The sequence below is a fragment of the Melozone crissalis genome, unplaced genomic scaffold (assembly GCF_028551555.1).
Source record: "Melozone crissalis strain CALT ecotype California unplaced genomic scaffold, PUWL_Pcris_2 ptg000012l_1, whole genome shotgun sequence".
Taxonomy (NCBI): domain Eukaryota; kingdom Metazoa; phylum Chordata; class Aves; order Passeriformes; family Passerellidae; genus Melozone; species Melozone crissalis.
This window is the reverse complement of record NW_026535790.1, coordinates 15,257,966-15,275,012: the sequence shown is the minus strand read 5'-3', so window position 1 is coordinate 15,275,012 and position 17,047 is coordinate 15,257,966. Positions and strand designations below refer to the sequence as shown.

General features: G+C 55.5%; 1 protein-coding gene across 1 annotated transcript; it reads right to left on the bottom strand.

The window, feature by feature from the left end:
* Positions 1-7,787: 7,787 nt before the first annotated feature.
* On the bottom strand, positions 7,788-9,994 carry NPW (neuropeptide W). The gene is made up of 2 exons (XM_054271073.1): positions 9,546-9,994; positions 7,788-8,190 (listed from the first exon to the last, which is right to left on the bottom strand). Exons 1-2 carry the CDS (start codon positions 9,948-9,950, stop codon positions 8,155-8,157), a joined length of 441 nt encoding a protein of 146 aa, XP_054127048.1. The 5' UTR covers positions 9,951-9,994; the 3' UTR covers positions 7,788-8,154.
* Between the last annotated feature and the right edge of the window lie 7,053 nt (positions 9,995-17,047).

Below are 17,047 nucleotides of genomic sequence, written 5' to 3'. Positions count from 1 at the left end.
GCGGGGCCGCTTTTATGGGCGGCCCGGGGCGGGCGCCGAGGGGCGGGCCGGGATCGGGACCGGGGCCGGCGCCGGGGCTGCGGCCGGCGGAGGGAGCGGGGCAGCGGCGGGGCTCGGGGCCGGGGCGATGCGCAGCTCGGCCATGCTGCGGCTGCCCCGCGGCACCGGGAGCGCGGCGGGCGGGGACGGCGGCGGGACGGGAGGGGACGGGGCGGAGCCGCAGCGAGGGACGGGGTGGGACCGGGACCGGCACCGGGACCGGCACTGGAACCGACACCGGGACCGGCACCGGCACTGGAACCGACACCGGCACCGGGACCGGCACCGGGACCGGCACCGGGACCGGGACGGACACCGGGACCGGCACCGGGACCGGCACCGGGACCGGCACCGACACCAGCAGCTGATGGAGCCCCGGGGTTAGGGATGCCGGCACCGGCATCGGAACCGACATCGACACCGGCACCGGCGGCTGATGCAGCCCGGGGGCCAAAACCCTCCCAGCAGCGACGATCTGGTGGATCCCCGTGGCACAGGTGCCCAGAGAAGCCGTGGCTGCCCCTGGATCCCTGGAAGTGTCCCCAGGTTGGACGGGGCTTGGAGCAACCTGGGACAGTGGAAGGTGTCGCTGCCCATGGCAGGGGTGGCACTGGATGGATGGCACCGGATCTTTAAGTCCTTTAAGGTCCTTTCCAACCCAAACTGTTCCAGGATTCGGTGACTACTGGTGGGGAAAGGCTCCGGCTCCACCCAGGCTGACCCTTGGAGGCCACCTGGGTTTCACCTGGGCTGAGTTTGTTTAATGAAACACAGAGATCCCCATCTTCACCTTTCTGCATTCCTCAGCTTCATTTCCTTGAAATCTTTTACAAGGAGGACACGACCCAGAGCAGCTGTCACAGTGATGGCCCTGAGTGTCACATTCCTTTGACACAGGTTCTCAGGCCTCCTTCTGCACCTTCTCCTTCCTCAACAGCTTTCCTACCAGATTTTAGAGGGCTGAGCAAACACAGCAGCCAGCTGGAGGCTGGAAATAAAAGGCTCCAGAAATTAATATTGATTTACTTTTAATGTGTAGTTTGCTTTAAAAACCCTACTTCCACTGCAGCTACGCATAAATTCACTCTCAAAAACCCTGGAACCAAAAACATGCTTGGAGACTGTATCTTGAAATATCACAGCATTATTTATCTCTGCCAGTCCTTCCCCCCTCATTCCCTGCAGGCAGTGTGGCTCTGGGTGCTGCAGGGGCTGGGGGGACACTGGGGCTGTTCCTTGGGGTGTCTGTCACTGTGGGGTGGGAACGGGCTCAGCCCTGGCTCCAGACGGGTCAGGGCAGCCTCAGCTCGTCAGGGACCTCAGTCATGAGGTCCCACCACAAGGATGTGATGTCCCACTAGGACAACGTGTGTCCCGCCATGAGAATGTGATGTCCCACCAAAGCTGGATCTGATGAACCACCAAAGGAGAATGTGATGTCCCACCATGAGGATCTCGTGTCCCTCCAAAGTTGGATGTGATGTGTGTGTCCCACCATGAAAATGTGATGGCCCCCCAAAGTTGGACGTGATGTCCCACCAAAGCTGGACGTGATGTTCCCCCAGGAGGATCTGATGTCCCATCAAAGAAGGGTGTGATGTCTCACCAGGAGGATGTGATATCCTACCAAAGTTGGATGTGATGTCCCACCAAAGTAGAATGTGACGTCCCACCAGGATGACATGCGTCCCACCATGAAGATGTGATGTCCCACCAGGAGGAGGATGTGATGTCCCACCAGAAGGAGGATGTGGTGTTCCCAAAGGAGGATCTGATGTCCCCCCATGAGGATGTGATGTCCCCCCAGGAGGATCTGATGTCCCCCCAGGAGGATGTGAAGTCCCACCAAAGCTGGATGTGATGTCCCCAAAGAAGGATGTGATATCCCCAAAGAAGGATGTGATGTCCCCCCAGGAGGATCTGATGTCCCACCAGGAGGATGTTTTAGTTCCCCCAGTGACAATGCTCTGCCTCTCCACTGCCTGTGTCACCGCAGCAGCGCCGAGCTCAGCGCAGGATCCCGGGTGACCCAGGAGGAGAGCTGAGAACCTGAGCCCGTTTTATTTGCTGTACAACACAACTGCTCCCTCGAGCCTCTTTGTGGAGTCCTGAAGCTTTTTATCGGGCTGGAGGAGTGCGAATAATTGATTTTTCCACTCACTGGCTAAACCAAAATGCTGGAGGGAAGGGGGGAGGAGAAGGAATTGTTTCAAGTTTATTTGAACCAAAAAGTTTTTCTTTTGATTCAGTGCAATAAAAACACGGTGGGAGAAAATCTTTCGGGTGGTCAGAGTGAATATTTAACCCTTTTAAATATCTTTTTGAAAGTATTGGGAGCATGAAAAACTTTAAAAAGATAATAAAACAGAGAGAAAATATTTTGAAAAGGGGGGGAAACCATTTGAATTTTTAAAAAGCTCTCTTTTGTAAAGTACAAGCATTTTTTAAAGTGTGCTCTGGATTTATTGATTTTTTTCAACCTCAGTGTCTGCAAAAGGCATTCCTTCCCCCCAAAAACCCCATCTGTTTATTGTAGAGAATATAGGGGACTTGGTAGAGCCCTGACTCAGCACTGGATCTTTGCCTGAGCACCTTGTGATCCTAAAATCAAACATTTATTTTGTGATCCCTCTGCTTTAGGAGCTGTGGTTGTGCCCCTGGCACACAGCCTGTGGCTGTCCTGGGACACAGCCTGTGCATCCCTTGGCACAAACATGGATCACAGGAAAATCCTGCCTTTTTTTCCCTGCAGCTGATGGAGAAGGAGCTGGAAGGAAAATTAAAATGCATTGTGCAAATGTGGATCCTCACAAGGTACAAAATCCCTTTGGTTCTGCCCATGCTGCCTTTTCCCATCCTCCCAAGTCTCACTGAAAACAAAATCAGAGAGCACAGAGAGGTTCCTGCACCCTGGAATGGCAGAGCCTTGGTAAACCCAGCAGATCCTGCTCAGGCAGAAGTTTTCCATTTACATTTCTGGGTGTGTTGATTTGGGCAGATCTCTAAGCCCAGACTGGGGGCAGAGGCAGCCCAGGGACCTGTGAGCTCAGTGGCTTGGAAGGGTTTGGAGCTCCTTTTGGTCGACATCTGCTTCCAATTCCCTCCCTGCACGTGGCTGAGCAGTGACAGAGAATCCCACCTGTGTCCTGCTCCCTTTGCCTCAGGCCTGATGCTGTTGCAACACCGATTTAAAATGCAGGTGAAGACTTTCCCTGCATTTCCTTATGGAAATCAGAGTCATCCTCCAGGCTCCCTGGCAGCTCCAAGTGGGGATTTTGGGGAGCCACAAAGTCCATCCTCATTCAGAAACTGGGAAATCCTCAGCTGACCCCCCAGGCCTGCTCAGTCAGGTTTGTCCCTGAGGCAGTGGGAGGTGTTTGAGGAGCTCTTTGAGGAGGAGGATGGTGATGATGGAGCCACTGGGCTGGGCCAGAGCTTCCAGAGAGGTGGGAGGTTTTCCTGGTGCCTTTGGGTCCTTCTGCACACTCATTGCTGAGATGCCAAGAGCGCTGTGTCCCACTCATGGCTCCATGAGTGGCTTTGGGCACATCTGGTGGCATTTCCATGTCCTGGGATGTTGGTCACTCCCTTGAGCTCATCCTGCTTAGGGCTGGGAGCTGGACACTGCTCCTGGCTCTCCTGGTTTCCTCCCAGCCATGGGAGCTGCTCTTCCTCCTGCTCAGCCTCCTCCTCCTCATCAGTGCTGGTGTTTATCCACATTCCAGCTTTCCACCCCACAGCTGGAGCTCACAAGGCTCCACTTCCAGCACTCCCAGCACCTTCTGCTGGCTGTGGAGGGAGCTCAGGCCTGCTCCTCGTGCTGATGATCCCTCCTGGCAGTGCAGAGCCCCTGCCACTGCAGTGATCAGCTCTAACTGGGAATAAATGAACTCCTGGGATTTCCCACCGGCCTGGATGCTCTGTGCTCATTCCTCCCTTGTTTCACCATCACTCAGCGTGGGGCTGCTGGGCCTGGCTGCTCCCAGGGGACGATTTCAAAGGGGATGATTTATTTGTGCTGCCCGAGGAACCAGGAATGAGAGGAGAGCTCATAAAAAACCCCATCTCATTTTCCCTGAGCCTCTGTGTGTGGCACTATTGAGCTGTAAACATTCCCCAGGTTAGATTGATGGGGATAGAAGGAGAACCGATCATTAGCACGATTAATTACTGGTTTTGTGGGTTGTGAAAGTCCAGAAAGTTCAGCCACGCCGCTGAGAGCCGGGAGATCCATCTTGCACAAGCTGGCAGCTCCTTTGTTATGTGCAGGAGGTGGCAGAGCTGTGGGAGCTGAGCTGTGGGAGCTGAGCTGTGCTGAGCTGGTGGGGCTGGTGCTGCTGGCTGCTGTGCAGGCGTGAGCTGGCCACGGGCCCAGCCGGGCTGGCCGCACCTGAGCCTCCACCTGGGAATTCCAGGGATGCTGCTCCCACACCCAGAGTCCCCGTGGGACAGACACCCACGGCCTCTGCCAGGCAGGACACGCCTTTGCCTGCAGGAGCTGGGATGTGTGTGGTGGTAGAGGAAAGGCCCAGGGATAATGGAACTCCAGAGGGACTGGCTCCTGAGGAGGTTGGTGCCCACAGGGCCACCTGGGGCCATTGCAGGGACCATGAGGACAGCCAGCTCCGTGCAAGGGATTTCCATCCAGAGCCAGGGATGTGCTCAGTGCTGGCCTGCATCCCTGAGGAACAGCTTCTGAGCAGGCCCGACGCTGGAGGAAATTCCTCGGGGAGTTTTCTTCCTCCTGGTACCCGCAGGGGCCATTGTGTGTGCCCGGGCCAGCCCAGCGTGAGCTCACAGCAGCTCCCCCGGGCCCGCCGGTTCCTGCCCGGCCTCTGCCCTTCCCAAACCCCCCCTGGCTGCTGCTGCTCCCCTGGGAGAGGCCGGGGAGCCGGGAAGGAAAGGGAGCTGCCCCGGCTTGGGGTGGGACATCTTCCTGCCCGCCACAGCCGCTGGGATTCACCTGCCCTGGGCCTGGGACACAGCGCGCCTGCTGGCACCGGGCACCGCGGGCATTGCCCGGCCCTCTGTGACCACGGAATGCCAAGGCAGCCCTGGGCACGGGCCCGGGCCACATCCAGATCTGTGGGAGCAAGGGGGGTAGGATGGTTGGGATGGATGGAGAGCAAAGACCTCTGCAGCCAGGTTGTGCAATTTGGGGTTTATTGCAAAGGGCCTGGGTGCAGGGCCCTGCTTGGAGCTGCCACAGCTCAGAGCAGGCCCGAGAGAAGAGAGGGGTAGAGAGGATGAGAGGGTGAGAGAGTAAAAGGGTAAGGGAGTAAAAAAGGTAAGAGTGAAGTTCTCGTTACGATACAATAAATCTTCTTCTGTGCTGAATATTCTGATTCTCACTAACCAATCTAGTGCAATATATAAATCCTACAGCATTTCCATACAGCCTATAAGAATCACTACATTACCATGCTGTGTTACATTTTAAACCCTAAAAACTCCTCTTTGGACCCTTCTGCCAAGCTGCAGGGTCTGCTCTGACCCTTGGGCCTGTCTGCAAGCTGAGGGTGTGGTTCCATCAAAAGGGGATCACCTTCAGCTGACCACACCATTGTTTTCCAGTTGTTCAGTAACTGAGGGATCTCAGAGCTTGCTTTCATTTCAATCTCACTTATAGTTTCCATATTCTCAACATCTTTTGCCAGGCAATCATATTTATAAGGCTTTCCTGTTTCATTTTTCCCAACAAAGCTCCAGAGCCCAGGTGTGCTGCATGGGCACCCTGAGCAGCCTCATCCCTGGGCTGCCCAAATCCACACACAGGGCAGGAGCACAGCAGAGAGCCGGAGCACCCAACCCTTCCAGGACCTGTGGCCTTGGCTGGGGCCACGCAGGCAAAGTGGCACGCACGGGGCAATTCCCTGCTCTGCGAGGGAGCAGGGATGGGGACACGGTGGCAGGGCTGGTCCCAACCTCCGTGGTGGCCTCTGTGACCACAAGAGGGCCTGGGGAAGGCACCGGCTGTCACTGCACTCCTGGTGGCACCTCCTGCCCACCGCCCCACAGCCCCCAGGACACGGTGGGCGGGAAGGGATGGTTGGTGCCACTGGCACTGGATGATTCTGAGCCCCCCACATATACCAATTGGGAATTGCCCTCCTTGGCTGCAGTTGTCCCTGCACAGCTGCTCTGGGGAACAGGGAAGCACCAGGACGCTGAATGGGGCCAGGGCCGATGTGCTGCTGCAGCTCTGGGCCTCTCCATGCTCCTCTCTAAAGCTTTTGTCCCCTCACTTTGCTCCCAGCTGTTAATTGCAGATGTTGGCACTCCCCCTGAGCATCCCTGTGGCTGCATTTCATTTTGGGGCTTTCACTGGGGCCTGGACAGGGCGTCCCTGTGGCCCAAGCCATGGGACCTTGGTGGTGCAGGCACACAGCCCCTCGGAGCGAGGGGATGTGATGGGGAAGAATGTGGGATCTCCCTCGGGATCAGCGTGTGAAAGGATCAGATTAACATCCATTAGGGATGGTTGGGTCCTGCCCTGAGGTGGCAGGGTAATTAAATGCCTTTTTAAGCCTCCTTCCTTTTTATTTGGCTCATTGACCCCCAGGGAAGGCCCAGATGTCTCCAGAGAAACAGCAGCACAGAGGAAATGATTTTACAGCCCCAGTGGGGAATCAGCTCGAGCTCTACAGGAAAAATGATTTTCCAAGGTGAGGAGTGAAGGGTTTGTGGTTTTCACTGAATGTCTCATGGGTTCACTCCAGCAAGTGGCACGTTCAAGTGTTTGCTGCCAACAGATGAGGGTCTCTAATCCCATCACCCTTCACCCTCCTGGGCACCCTCCTGTTCAAAGCAGAGCTTTACCTGTTCTGCCTCATTTTACCCCTTATTTTCCTGGAGGAATTGGCCTCACGGCCACTCCAGGGGCTGCTGGCTCCTGCCAAGGATGGATTCAAGTGCAGCAATTGTGTCTCATTGGGCCCATCCCAGCATCCAAGGGCAGGAGTTGGAAAATCGTGGGAGGGAGAAAGAGAGGGGACATGGAGGAGAAACTGGTGGGGAAAACAGCTGGGAGAGAATGATCCTTCATGGGTTACAGCCCCCAAAATCCTCCCTGAGAGCCTGTGAAGGGTGACAGAGCCCCAGGGTGAGGGGAGCATGGCAGGGAGGGCTTGGCCTGGCACTGACAAGCCCCAGGAGGGGATTTTCCTTCCAGACCCCAACCAAAGGCAGCACAAACCTTGGCAGGAGCAGGGGGTTCATCTAAAAGTGGTGGAAATAAATGTTTCTTTTTGTCAAATTTCCTGCAAAATCTGCTGGCAGGTGAAAGCTCAGCAGTGCCAGACTCGGCCCCCTAAACCTCAGTTTGCCCTAAATCCCAGATGCCACCAGCTCCAATGCCCCTTCCCCACATTCTCCTGCCCAGCCCTGAGATTTCTCCCTGTTTTAATGGGGATTGACATTTATTTCCATCAGTGGGAATATATAGAAATCAAACCCTAAAACACAAGCAGAGCAGTGAGGGCTCGCAGAGCTTTTGTACAGCCCAGTTGAGGAAATATCCTGAAATTTTGTCATCTGAGTTGGCACTTGGCCTGGCAGTGACTCCCCAACAGGCAGTAAAAGAGATTTACTGTAAAACTGCAGAAAAAATTGTGTCAAGGAGTTAAATCATGCCAGAAAAATCTGGGAGTGACCCAAGAGCTGACGTGTCTGCCCCATGCAGAGCCGGACCAGGTTTTGCTCTCAAAAAATCCCCACCAAGACCCTGCAAGAGCACCAGGAAGCCAAAGTTTCCTTTGATCACATCTCATTTTAATGAGGGCAGGTTCCGAGGAAGCGAACAGTACATGTTTCTGTCAGATTGCAAACAAGCCAGTACAGAAATGTAAAAAAAATAAACAAAAATAAATATCTCCCCTGTTTCTTTCTCCCCGAGTTCATAGCGCAGGGCTGGCCTGGAGACAAGATGGATTTACCGCTGCGGCTGGGCAGCGGCTGTGAGAAATCAGAGTTTTGGGATGTCAGTGTCTGTGTGGTTTCAGAGAGGTCAGAGTGCCCGCAGATCCAACGAGGAGAGCCTTCCCTGCCAGCCAGGTGAGCAGCTCCCACCTGGGGCAGCCAGTGCTCCCTGGCACAGGAAGCATCTCCACCACTCTGTCAGCGCCTCAGAGCCAGGTCCTCAAGAGGGAAGAGCTGGAAGGAGAAGAGGGATTGGATTATTTTGGAGTATCCAGCTCCAGCACCACCTCCCTCCCCACGTGGGACCCCGTTCCAGTGCTTAAAGCACAGCTCCATTCACAAGTTTCATTAAATCTCCTCCTCCACAGGCTCAGATCTGACCCGCAGATTCCCTTTCTGCCACTGCGCATGCAGATAAACCCCACGCAGATAATCCCCACGCAGATAAACCCCACGCAGAACCAAATTCCAGGTTTGGACCTGCCCACAGGGTTCCCAGTGGGAATTTGCCTGGGAAATCAGAAGGATTTAATCAAGGGAGTACCCGGGTCAGAGCTGTGGAGCCCAGGACAGCACAACGTATCCAGGGCTGGGCTGACCTGTCTGAGCCTTCCCAAAATGATTCTTATCCCAGATTTCCTCCAAAAAATGAAGTGGGGGAGGAACACAGCTACATGTTTCAGGGGCTGATCCAACAGCTAAAAGCCTCGGTGGATTTCAGCTGGATGTTGGCTCCAGCTTTACATAAGAGGAAAGAAATGCAAAGGCTGGAGCTGGCCCCGAGGCAGTCCCACGCAGCCCGGCTGAGCCCCGAGGGGCAGGAGAAGGGTCCTGAGTGTGGGAGGGCCATGCTGGGATCATCCCGGCATCACCGGGCTGCCAGCCCCATGGACACCCCATGGACACCCCATGGATACCCCACGGATAGCCCAGGGACACCCCTCAGGCATGGGCAGCTCGGTCCCACAGAGTGCGGGTTTGTGATGCACCAAACCGGGCACACACAGAAATCCTACAGTCCTGGAATGGTTTGGGTTGGAAGGGACCTTAAAGATCCTCCAATTCCGTCCCCTGCATGGGCAGGACAACTTCCACTACACGAGGTTTCTCCAAGCCCCGACCAACCTGACTTGGTCACTTCATCCAGCTCTTTTTCTGCCCTGAAGGCAAAGCGCAGCCCCTACAAACACACACTTACCTGGTGACGCCCCTCCAAGCTTCCCCGAACCCCAATTTCCTGCTGAAACCCCTGCACGGCTCCACACTCCCCACGACCCGGTGACCCCCAGCACCCCGCGGAGTGACCGCAGGGCTCCCCATCCCGTGCGCCCCTCGAGCATCCCAGAGTGACCGCAGGGCTCCCCATCCCGTGCTCCCCTCGAGCATCCCGGAGTGACCGCAGGGCTCCCCATCCCGTGCTCCCCTCGAGCATCCCGGAGTGACCGCAGGGCTCCCCATCCCGTGCTCCCCTCGAGCATCCCGGAGTGACCGCAGGGCTCCCCATCCCGCGGGTGGATCGCGCCCCTCGAGCATCCCGAGCACCGCGGACCGGCCGCTCCCCCGGCTCCCCCCGGTGTCCCGGGCGTTACCTGAGGCTGGCGGGGCGCGGGCGGGGGCCGGGCGGGGGCCGGGCGGGGGCCGCCCCAGCCCCATCCCCGCCGGAGCAGGCGCTGCAGGAGGCGCCCGGGGCCGGGCGGCGGCGGCGGGGCCGGGGCGGCGCCCGGGGGGCTCTCCCCGCCGGGATGGCCCGGGGCTGCCGGGGGGCTCTCCCCGGCGGGGGTGCCGGGGTGCCGGGGGGGCTCGGCCGGCAGCTCCCGCCGCCACAGGTAGGGAGAGCGGCGGACCCCCATGAGCAGCCCCGAGGCGCGACCCACCGTGTGGTACCGGGGGCTGGCGACGTGCTTGTACCAGGCGCCCGCCGGGGCGGCCGGCAGCATCAGCCCCAGCAGCACCAGGGCCCCCCAGGCGCCCCCCGACAGCTGTCCCCTGGCCATGGCGCGGGGCACGGTGCGGGCAGGGCTGTGCCCGGCCCCGGGCACCCCAGCGACGGCTGCCCCGCTCCCGCGCCCCGCCGGTTTATAGCGCCGTCGGGAGGGGCCCCGCGGCTCCGCCCCGGCAGCCCCCGGCCGCCCTCCCCCGGCAGAGCCCCCCCCCGGGATGCCGGCACCCTCCCCATGGCCCCCGGCATCCTCTGAGCATCCCCGAGCATCTCCCCGCAGCATCCCGCGCACCCGTCAGCATCCCCATTTAACATCTCCCTTAGCATCCTCCCCATGGCCCCGAGTATCCTCTAAGCATCCCGAGCATCTCCCTGCAGCCCGCAGTACCCCGCGCACCCATGAGCATCCCCCTTGTTGCCTTCAGCACCCTCCCCATGGCCCCGAGTATCCCCTGAGCATCCCCGAGCATCTCCCCGCAGCCCGCAGCATCCCGATTGTGGGATCCATCCACGCACCCGTGAGCATCCCCCTTGTTGCCTTCTCATCCTCCCCATGGCCCCCAGCATCCTCTGAGCATCCCCCCGGAACCCAGAGCAAGCCGAGCGTCGGTGAGCAGCCTCCCTGTAGCCTCCAGCACCGTCCCCATGGCCTCGAGCATCCTCCGGGCATTCCCCCAGCAGCCTGGAGCATCCCAAGCATCCGTGAGCATCCTCGTGGTCCCTGCGGTGAAGTGCTCAGGGCCATTTGCAGTGGGTTTGCCAGGCTGCTTGCCCTCCTCTTCTGCCACTCAGATCTTCAATACGATATCACCATCCATTCTGCTTTGCAGTCAGCTGATTCCCCCCTCCAGATTCCTTAATGAAACCAAGCAGGTCAAGTTTATGATCAACAGAGAGCAATTCCAGTTCCTCTTGTTGATTAGGGAAGTTCTTTATATGCTGAACTAGGACTAAATAATTTCTGGGGGTTTTTTGAGGCCACACAAAGATTGATTTTAATCTCAGCATTTTAGAATTATGGAATGGTTTGGTTTGGAAAGGACCTTAAAGCCCATCCAATTCCACCCCCTGCCCTGGGCAGGGACACCTTCCACTATCCCAGGCTGCTCCAAGCTCTGTCCAACCTGGCCTTGGACACTTCCAGAGATGAGGCAGCCTCAGCTGCTCTGGGCAGAGGCTGGAATTTCTCCTTGTGGATTTCATTTTAACACAGTCCAAAGAAATCCCATCCAGGCTGCTTCCCATCATTGGGATCCCCCAGTCCTTCACCCTCCAGCCTCCTCTTCTCCCACCCAACAAGCACAAGTCCCCAGTGGAAACTTTAACAGCCCAGCCTGCAGTTGTTGGTGTTCTGCGCCCCTCCACTCTGGGGGATGTTTTTCCAGGCTCACACTGGGGACAGAACCACGCTGGGAACCCCTCAGAGTGTGGGATCTGAGCCAGGCAACATCCTGCTCCTGTAGGAGCCAGCCCCTCAGCCCGGCAGGGATCAGGGCATGTGGGATGGGCAGTGTCAGTGTGGAGCCTCTCAGTTTTCCTCTTCTGAGAAGGCTGGGAGTGAATGCAAATCCCAGTCGGCAGGAGGGTGATCCAGCCCTTCGTGAGAGGATGCTGGAAGTTACGTCTGTGCAGAGCACAGCTCGTTCCTGTAATGACCCAGACAGAGTCCAACCCAGGCAGGGCCCGAGTTCTTGGAAGCGCCCAGGTTTACAGTAAGGATGCGGCTGCTCCCGTCTCACTGGGAGCCAATCCTGGCTGGATGGGCTATTTTGGTCACCCCTGAGTGCTCTGGACATTAGAAGGCCTCAGCACTTTGCTGTTTGCTGGAGCCATTAATGAATGGCAGCAGTACAGCCCAGCTCACGGAGCAGCCCGGCGCATCCCCGGTCACCTGGCACAGGACACGCTGCCTCCAGGGCTCTGCTCCCTCCAGCCAAAGCCATTACACTGCCTCCTCCCCACGAGGGAAGGATCCATTCAGGAGCACCTGATGCTCCTCTTGGCTCGTTCTGCACCTGCCCTGTGCCCAAACAAAGGCAGGTTTAGCAGCTCCTGTCTCACTGCAGCCACGCTCCAATGTTAGCTCAACCTTCCCAGCCAGGAAAGGAAGATTTTCTCATTCCCAGAGATCTGCCTGAAATGTCTTTTCCGTGTGTTTTTGGTGTGACTTGGGTAACTTGTCACCCTGATAAGCTCTCCATGAACTGAACTCTTTCCTCCCGGGAATGGTCCCTGCTGACAGCCAGCAGCTCTGTCCGCACGGCCGAGAGCCTTGGGATGCAGCACGGCTCCGGATCTCCAGCAGAGTGCACGTTTCCTCTCCCAAGTATTTTTAAATATCTTTCCAGCGAAACAGCTGATAAGCAATTTGTCTGCTATTTATATTCTAAGTAAGTAAAGATAATTTTAGGATTCTTCTTCCCCTCGCAGAAGCCGATGCTCTGCAAATACCGTAGCACGTCAGCGGGCACATGGCACCGTGCTGCTCCGGGGTGGGCTTGTGCCAGGAACTCCCCCAGAGGAGCAAAATCCTGCTTATTTTTGGGAGATAAAAACTTTTGAAGAAGTCCTTGTTCCTATGGAAGTCTTGTACAGACTCACAGGAATGTGAGATTTTAGCCTCTCAGGTAAATTCCATAGCTGAAGGTGTTTATTGACCATGGGCAGGGTCCAGCTGACCCCAAGCCCTTTTGGAAACCCCATTTTTATGTTCTTATTTAAACCCTCAGGTTTTGGCTCCGGCATCACATTTCCCATCCATACAGACACAGCTCCCAGTGCTGGGGTTCATCCCAGTGCTCAAATGAACCTTTAATGATGGAATTCCACATTTGCTGAGGGGAAGGGGAATGGGATCATCACTGAATCACAGAATCCTGGAGTGGTTTGAGTTGGAAGTGACCTTAAAGGCCATCCAGTCCCACCTCCTGCTGTGGGCAGGGACACCTTCCACCATCCTGGGTTGCTCCAAGCCCTGTCCAACCTGCCCTTGAACACTTCCAGGGATGGGGCAGCCACAGCTTCTCTGAGGAACCTAACCATAGCGATTTACCACATGTCTCTGCTGCTGAAAGGATTTAAGGTTTTCTTCTCTCATTTTGGAACAAAATCCCTCTTTTTGTAAGAGGAGGGCTCTGCTGCAACTCCCATCCTGCTGGATGCTCAGCTTCTCCAGAGGGTACCTCCAATTTCTGCACTGCGCCCACCATCCCCACCACAGCTCCAGGGCACGAACTGGGGTTTCTGGAGAACATCCAGAGGGACCCCACAGTGAGGGGAGAGAGGGGTGAGCAGCTGGAGGCACCACATCTTCACCCCTGCAGTAAACCCAGCCCAGCTCTCAGAAGAGCCTCTCCACCCGATTTCATTCCTGCTGCGCTCTCACCTCCCACCACACACATTACTGCAGCCACTCAGGATTTGTGGCTTTGGAGATTGAGCTAAATGAATTTGATGTCCCAGAAAGAGGCACTTGAAAGCGAAACCGGTGGGGTTTAATGACAGCATTTTCCACATTTTTATGATAATGACTCTGGTGTTTATTGGAAGGTTAGCAACTCAGCGAGCAGGAAAACAAAGCAATCGCTGAGGCCAGCCCTGCCATGGGGCCTCTGCACTCTTGGGCATTAATGCCTGCTCTATTCATGACATTTTTGGGCCATTTGGGCTCTCCAGCACGTCCCTGTGGGAGTATGAGAGGATGGAGGTGACATCACTTGGGATGAAGAGGAACAGAGCCTGCCCTCCTGCACTCTGCAAACTCATCCAACTCTGCTAATTGGGATCATCCTGTCCTTCAGGCTGGGAAACTGAGGCACAGCATTCAGCACATTGCCAAAGACCACCCAAGGAATGGAAGTTTGGCCTGAATAACCTGGAGCCTCCTGCTCTGAGGGCCTTCACTTGGACACTGCCCAGCTCTGCCTTGGAGAGATGGACACAAATCAGCCAAAAGCAGCTTCACCACTGTGAAATCAGCTGGAGGCACAAAAGTGAAGTTGGAGGTTGGAGAAGGGATGAGTTTTGCTGCCCATGCCATACCAGGCAGTGCCAGGCCCTGCCCAAGGTGGAGCACAGCCAGTGCTGCCGTGAGGAGCTGATTTCCAGACCAGGCTGGAAGCTCAGCAGCTGAATGAGCTGGGACTGCAGGCCTCACTCAGAAATGTCACATTTTTGTCACATTTGTGTGAACACCCTGCTGCCCAGGTCGCTGCTCTGATTCCCCAGCCCTGCCCAAATTCCTGCACTTCCCCTCCTTTCCCAGATTCACATCCCTGCTGCCTCCTGCATTACTTCAGCCTGGGAGTGAGCAAAGTCTTGATGGCAAGAAAAGGACATTCCCACACGTGTGGCTCAGTAAATCCTGATGTTTTCCAGCACCCATCCCAGTGCCGAGCTCCTGGGCAATCAGAGCAGTGTCTGTGTGGGGCTGGGATGAAGCACTCAGCCAGGGGGACCCAAACAGCCCCTGTCCCTCAGGTGCTGTGCTGGCAGCACACCAGAAAGCCCCGGCAATAACAACCTTTGCCATTTTCTCACATCTCGAGTGTGTCCTTGTGTAACAAACTCGGATCACGGAGCAATTCCTGCCCCCGGTGATTCAGAACGTGATTAAATGCTATTTGTCTGTTCCTCTGAAATAAAGGAGCTGCAGTTGCTACAAACAAATTACGGCTTCAAGCTGTGAGGTAAAACACACCTTGACTCCTGAGAAAGCTGCTGCAGGCTCTGGTGGCCCTGAAGAGAAAGAGGAAACAACAAGGGGTGTTTCCTACTGTTGCAGATCTTGCTAAAGTGCACTAAATTAATTATTTGACTCCTAAGAAGCAACTTATTCCCCGCTATTTTTAGCCTCACGCACTATTTTAAGAGGTTTTGTCTTCAGGGTCCAGTCACGTGGAAGTTAAACAGAAGGCAGTGAAGTCTCCAAAGGATAATAAACTATCTCAAATTACTTTGCTAATGGAACAAAGAGTACTGTAAATGTCACACAGGATAGAACAGGAGCAGGAGAAACCTTTACACAAAACAATGGATCCATTAGCACAAAGGTAAGGAAAAAACCCCACAGACTTGTGATGCTTGTGCAGAGCTTCACGGAGCTGCTGCTCCAAGTCAAGGGAATTGGTTTCCTCTCTTGGATTCTGTGCTGAGCTCACACCACAATCACCCACACTCTCAGGGCATTGATCCTTCAGGATTTCAAAGCCCTTTACTGACAATAGCTAAGGCCCAGGTGAGTCAGTGGAATTATTTCTGCTTCAAACCCAGGTACAGAGAGGGAATCACTGAATCACTGATGGGAGACCAAAACCAAACAGAGGTCCAGACTCACCAAACCCACCGAGGGGTCCTCACCTCCAGCTTAATGAAGTTGTCCATCACCCTGCAAGCTGCAGGAGTGACCCTTCACTCCTGGCCTGACTCATCAGCAGGAGAGCCCGGCTCTGGTGGGGCCTCCTGGGTGAGAGGATGGACTGTGAGACACCATCACCCACCCTGCCCTGGATTTTGCCTCTTCTGCGCTTGGCACAAGATGATAAGTCTTCAAACGCATCAAGGGCTGCAGCAGCAGCATCACAGAGTGGTTTGGGTGTGAATAACACCACGGAGGAACCATGACGAGAAATTCCCCACCATGGGGGATGACAGTGCTGCCTCAGGAAAGCAGCAAAGACAAAAACTCTGAGAAGCAGGGAAAAGAGCAGGGAGGAAAGATGCCGTGGGCTGCTGTCTGAAATGTGAGCAGCTCCTCAGCCCCCTCCAGCCCACGAGTCAGGCTTTCTCCTGGAAACAATTCCCAACCCCAACAGAGAGTTAATACCCAGATGTGTGAAGTACATTTGGCTCTGCTCTGCAGAGTTTGCTGTGAGGAGAAAGAGCTGGGAGATGAATCTTCCATTTGACAGTCCTGAGATCTCCTAACCAAAGCGCACACCACTCCCAAGAGCTCTCCTGTTCTCCTGAACTGTAATTAGCTGAGGCTCTCCAGCACACACGTGTGAGATGGCTGGAGGGCTCGGAGGGGTGTAGATGAGAATAAATCTGCCTTCAGGCAAATCTGCACAGGTTAAGGTTGGAGAAGTCCTCTAAGATCCCCTTGTCCAACCATCAGCACACCCCCTCCTTGTTCACCCCTGTGTCCCCAAGTGCCACATCCACACATTTACTGAGCAGCCCAGGGACGCTGCCTCCACCCCTGCCCTGGGCAGCCTCTGCCAGGGTGTGACAACCTTTTTTCCATGAAGAAATTTTCCCTAATATCCAACCTGAACCTCCCCTGGTGCAGCTCAGGACAAGGGCCTGGAGAGCCAGGACAGGGAATGGCTTCCCCCTGCCAGAGGGCTGGGTTAGGTGGGATTTTGGGAAGGAATTCTTGACTCAGAGCGTGGGGAGGGTGCCCAGAGCAGCTGTGGCTGCCCCTGGGTCCCTGGCAGTGTCCAAGGCCAGGCTGGATGGGGCTTGGAGCAGCCTGGGACAGTGGAAGGTGCTGGGATTGCACTGGATGGGTTTAAGGTCCCTTGCACCCCAAACCAGGATTCCATGCCATGAGGTGCCTGTGGGAAGCCACTGCTCAGGGGCTGGCTGAGACTCATTTTCCTTAAAACAGAATGCCGAGAAAATCATCACTTTCAGCAGAAACTTTATCAAATGAAGACAAATTTCCCCGTTCTGCACTGAGAGCCTTGGCTGCAAATGAGCCGTGTCAGCACCAAGCTGGGAATGGAAAATTAATCCAAGGCTCAACCTTTGGTTCTGCACTTGGACAGGATCTCAGAGCTGAACAATAAATATCGGGTCTGGGGCTCTGCTGAGTGCAATGGGCTTGTTGTGCACATCTCCAGACTGATCAATTATTCCAAAGGGTATTTATTGCTGATGAAATGACTGGAGAAGGCCTTTCCCTGCAGTTATTATGGGATATTTAGTGAGTAAACATGGAAATCAACTATCCCAAGTGTCAATATTAACCCTTTTTCTTGGGAAGGAAACATTACCTGCCTGCCAACACACTGAACTAAGCACCAACTAAGATATTTAGAACCCAGTTAATTCTATAAAATTTTATTTCTTTATTTTTTCGGGTCACACTCAGCGCTAAGATCTGACTCTCATTTGCAATCACCAGAGAAATAAACCAGCATCTTTAAA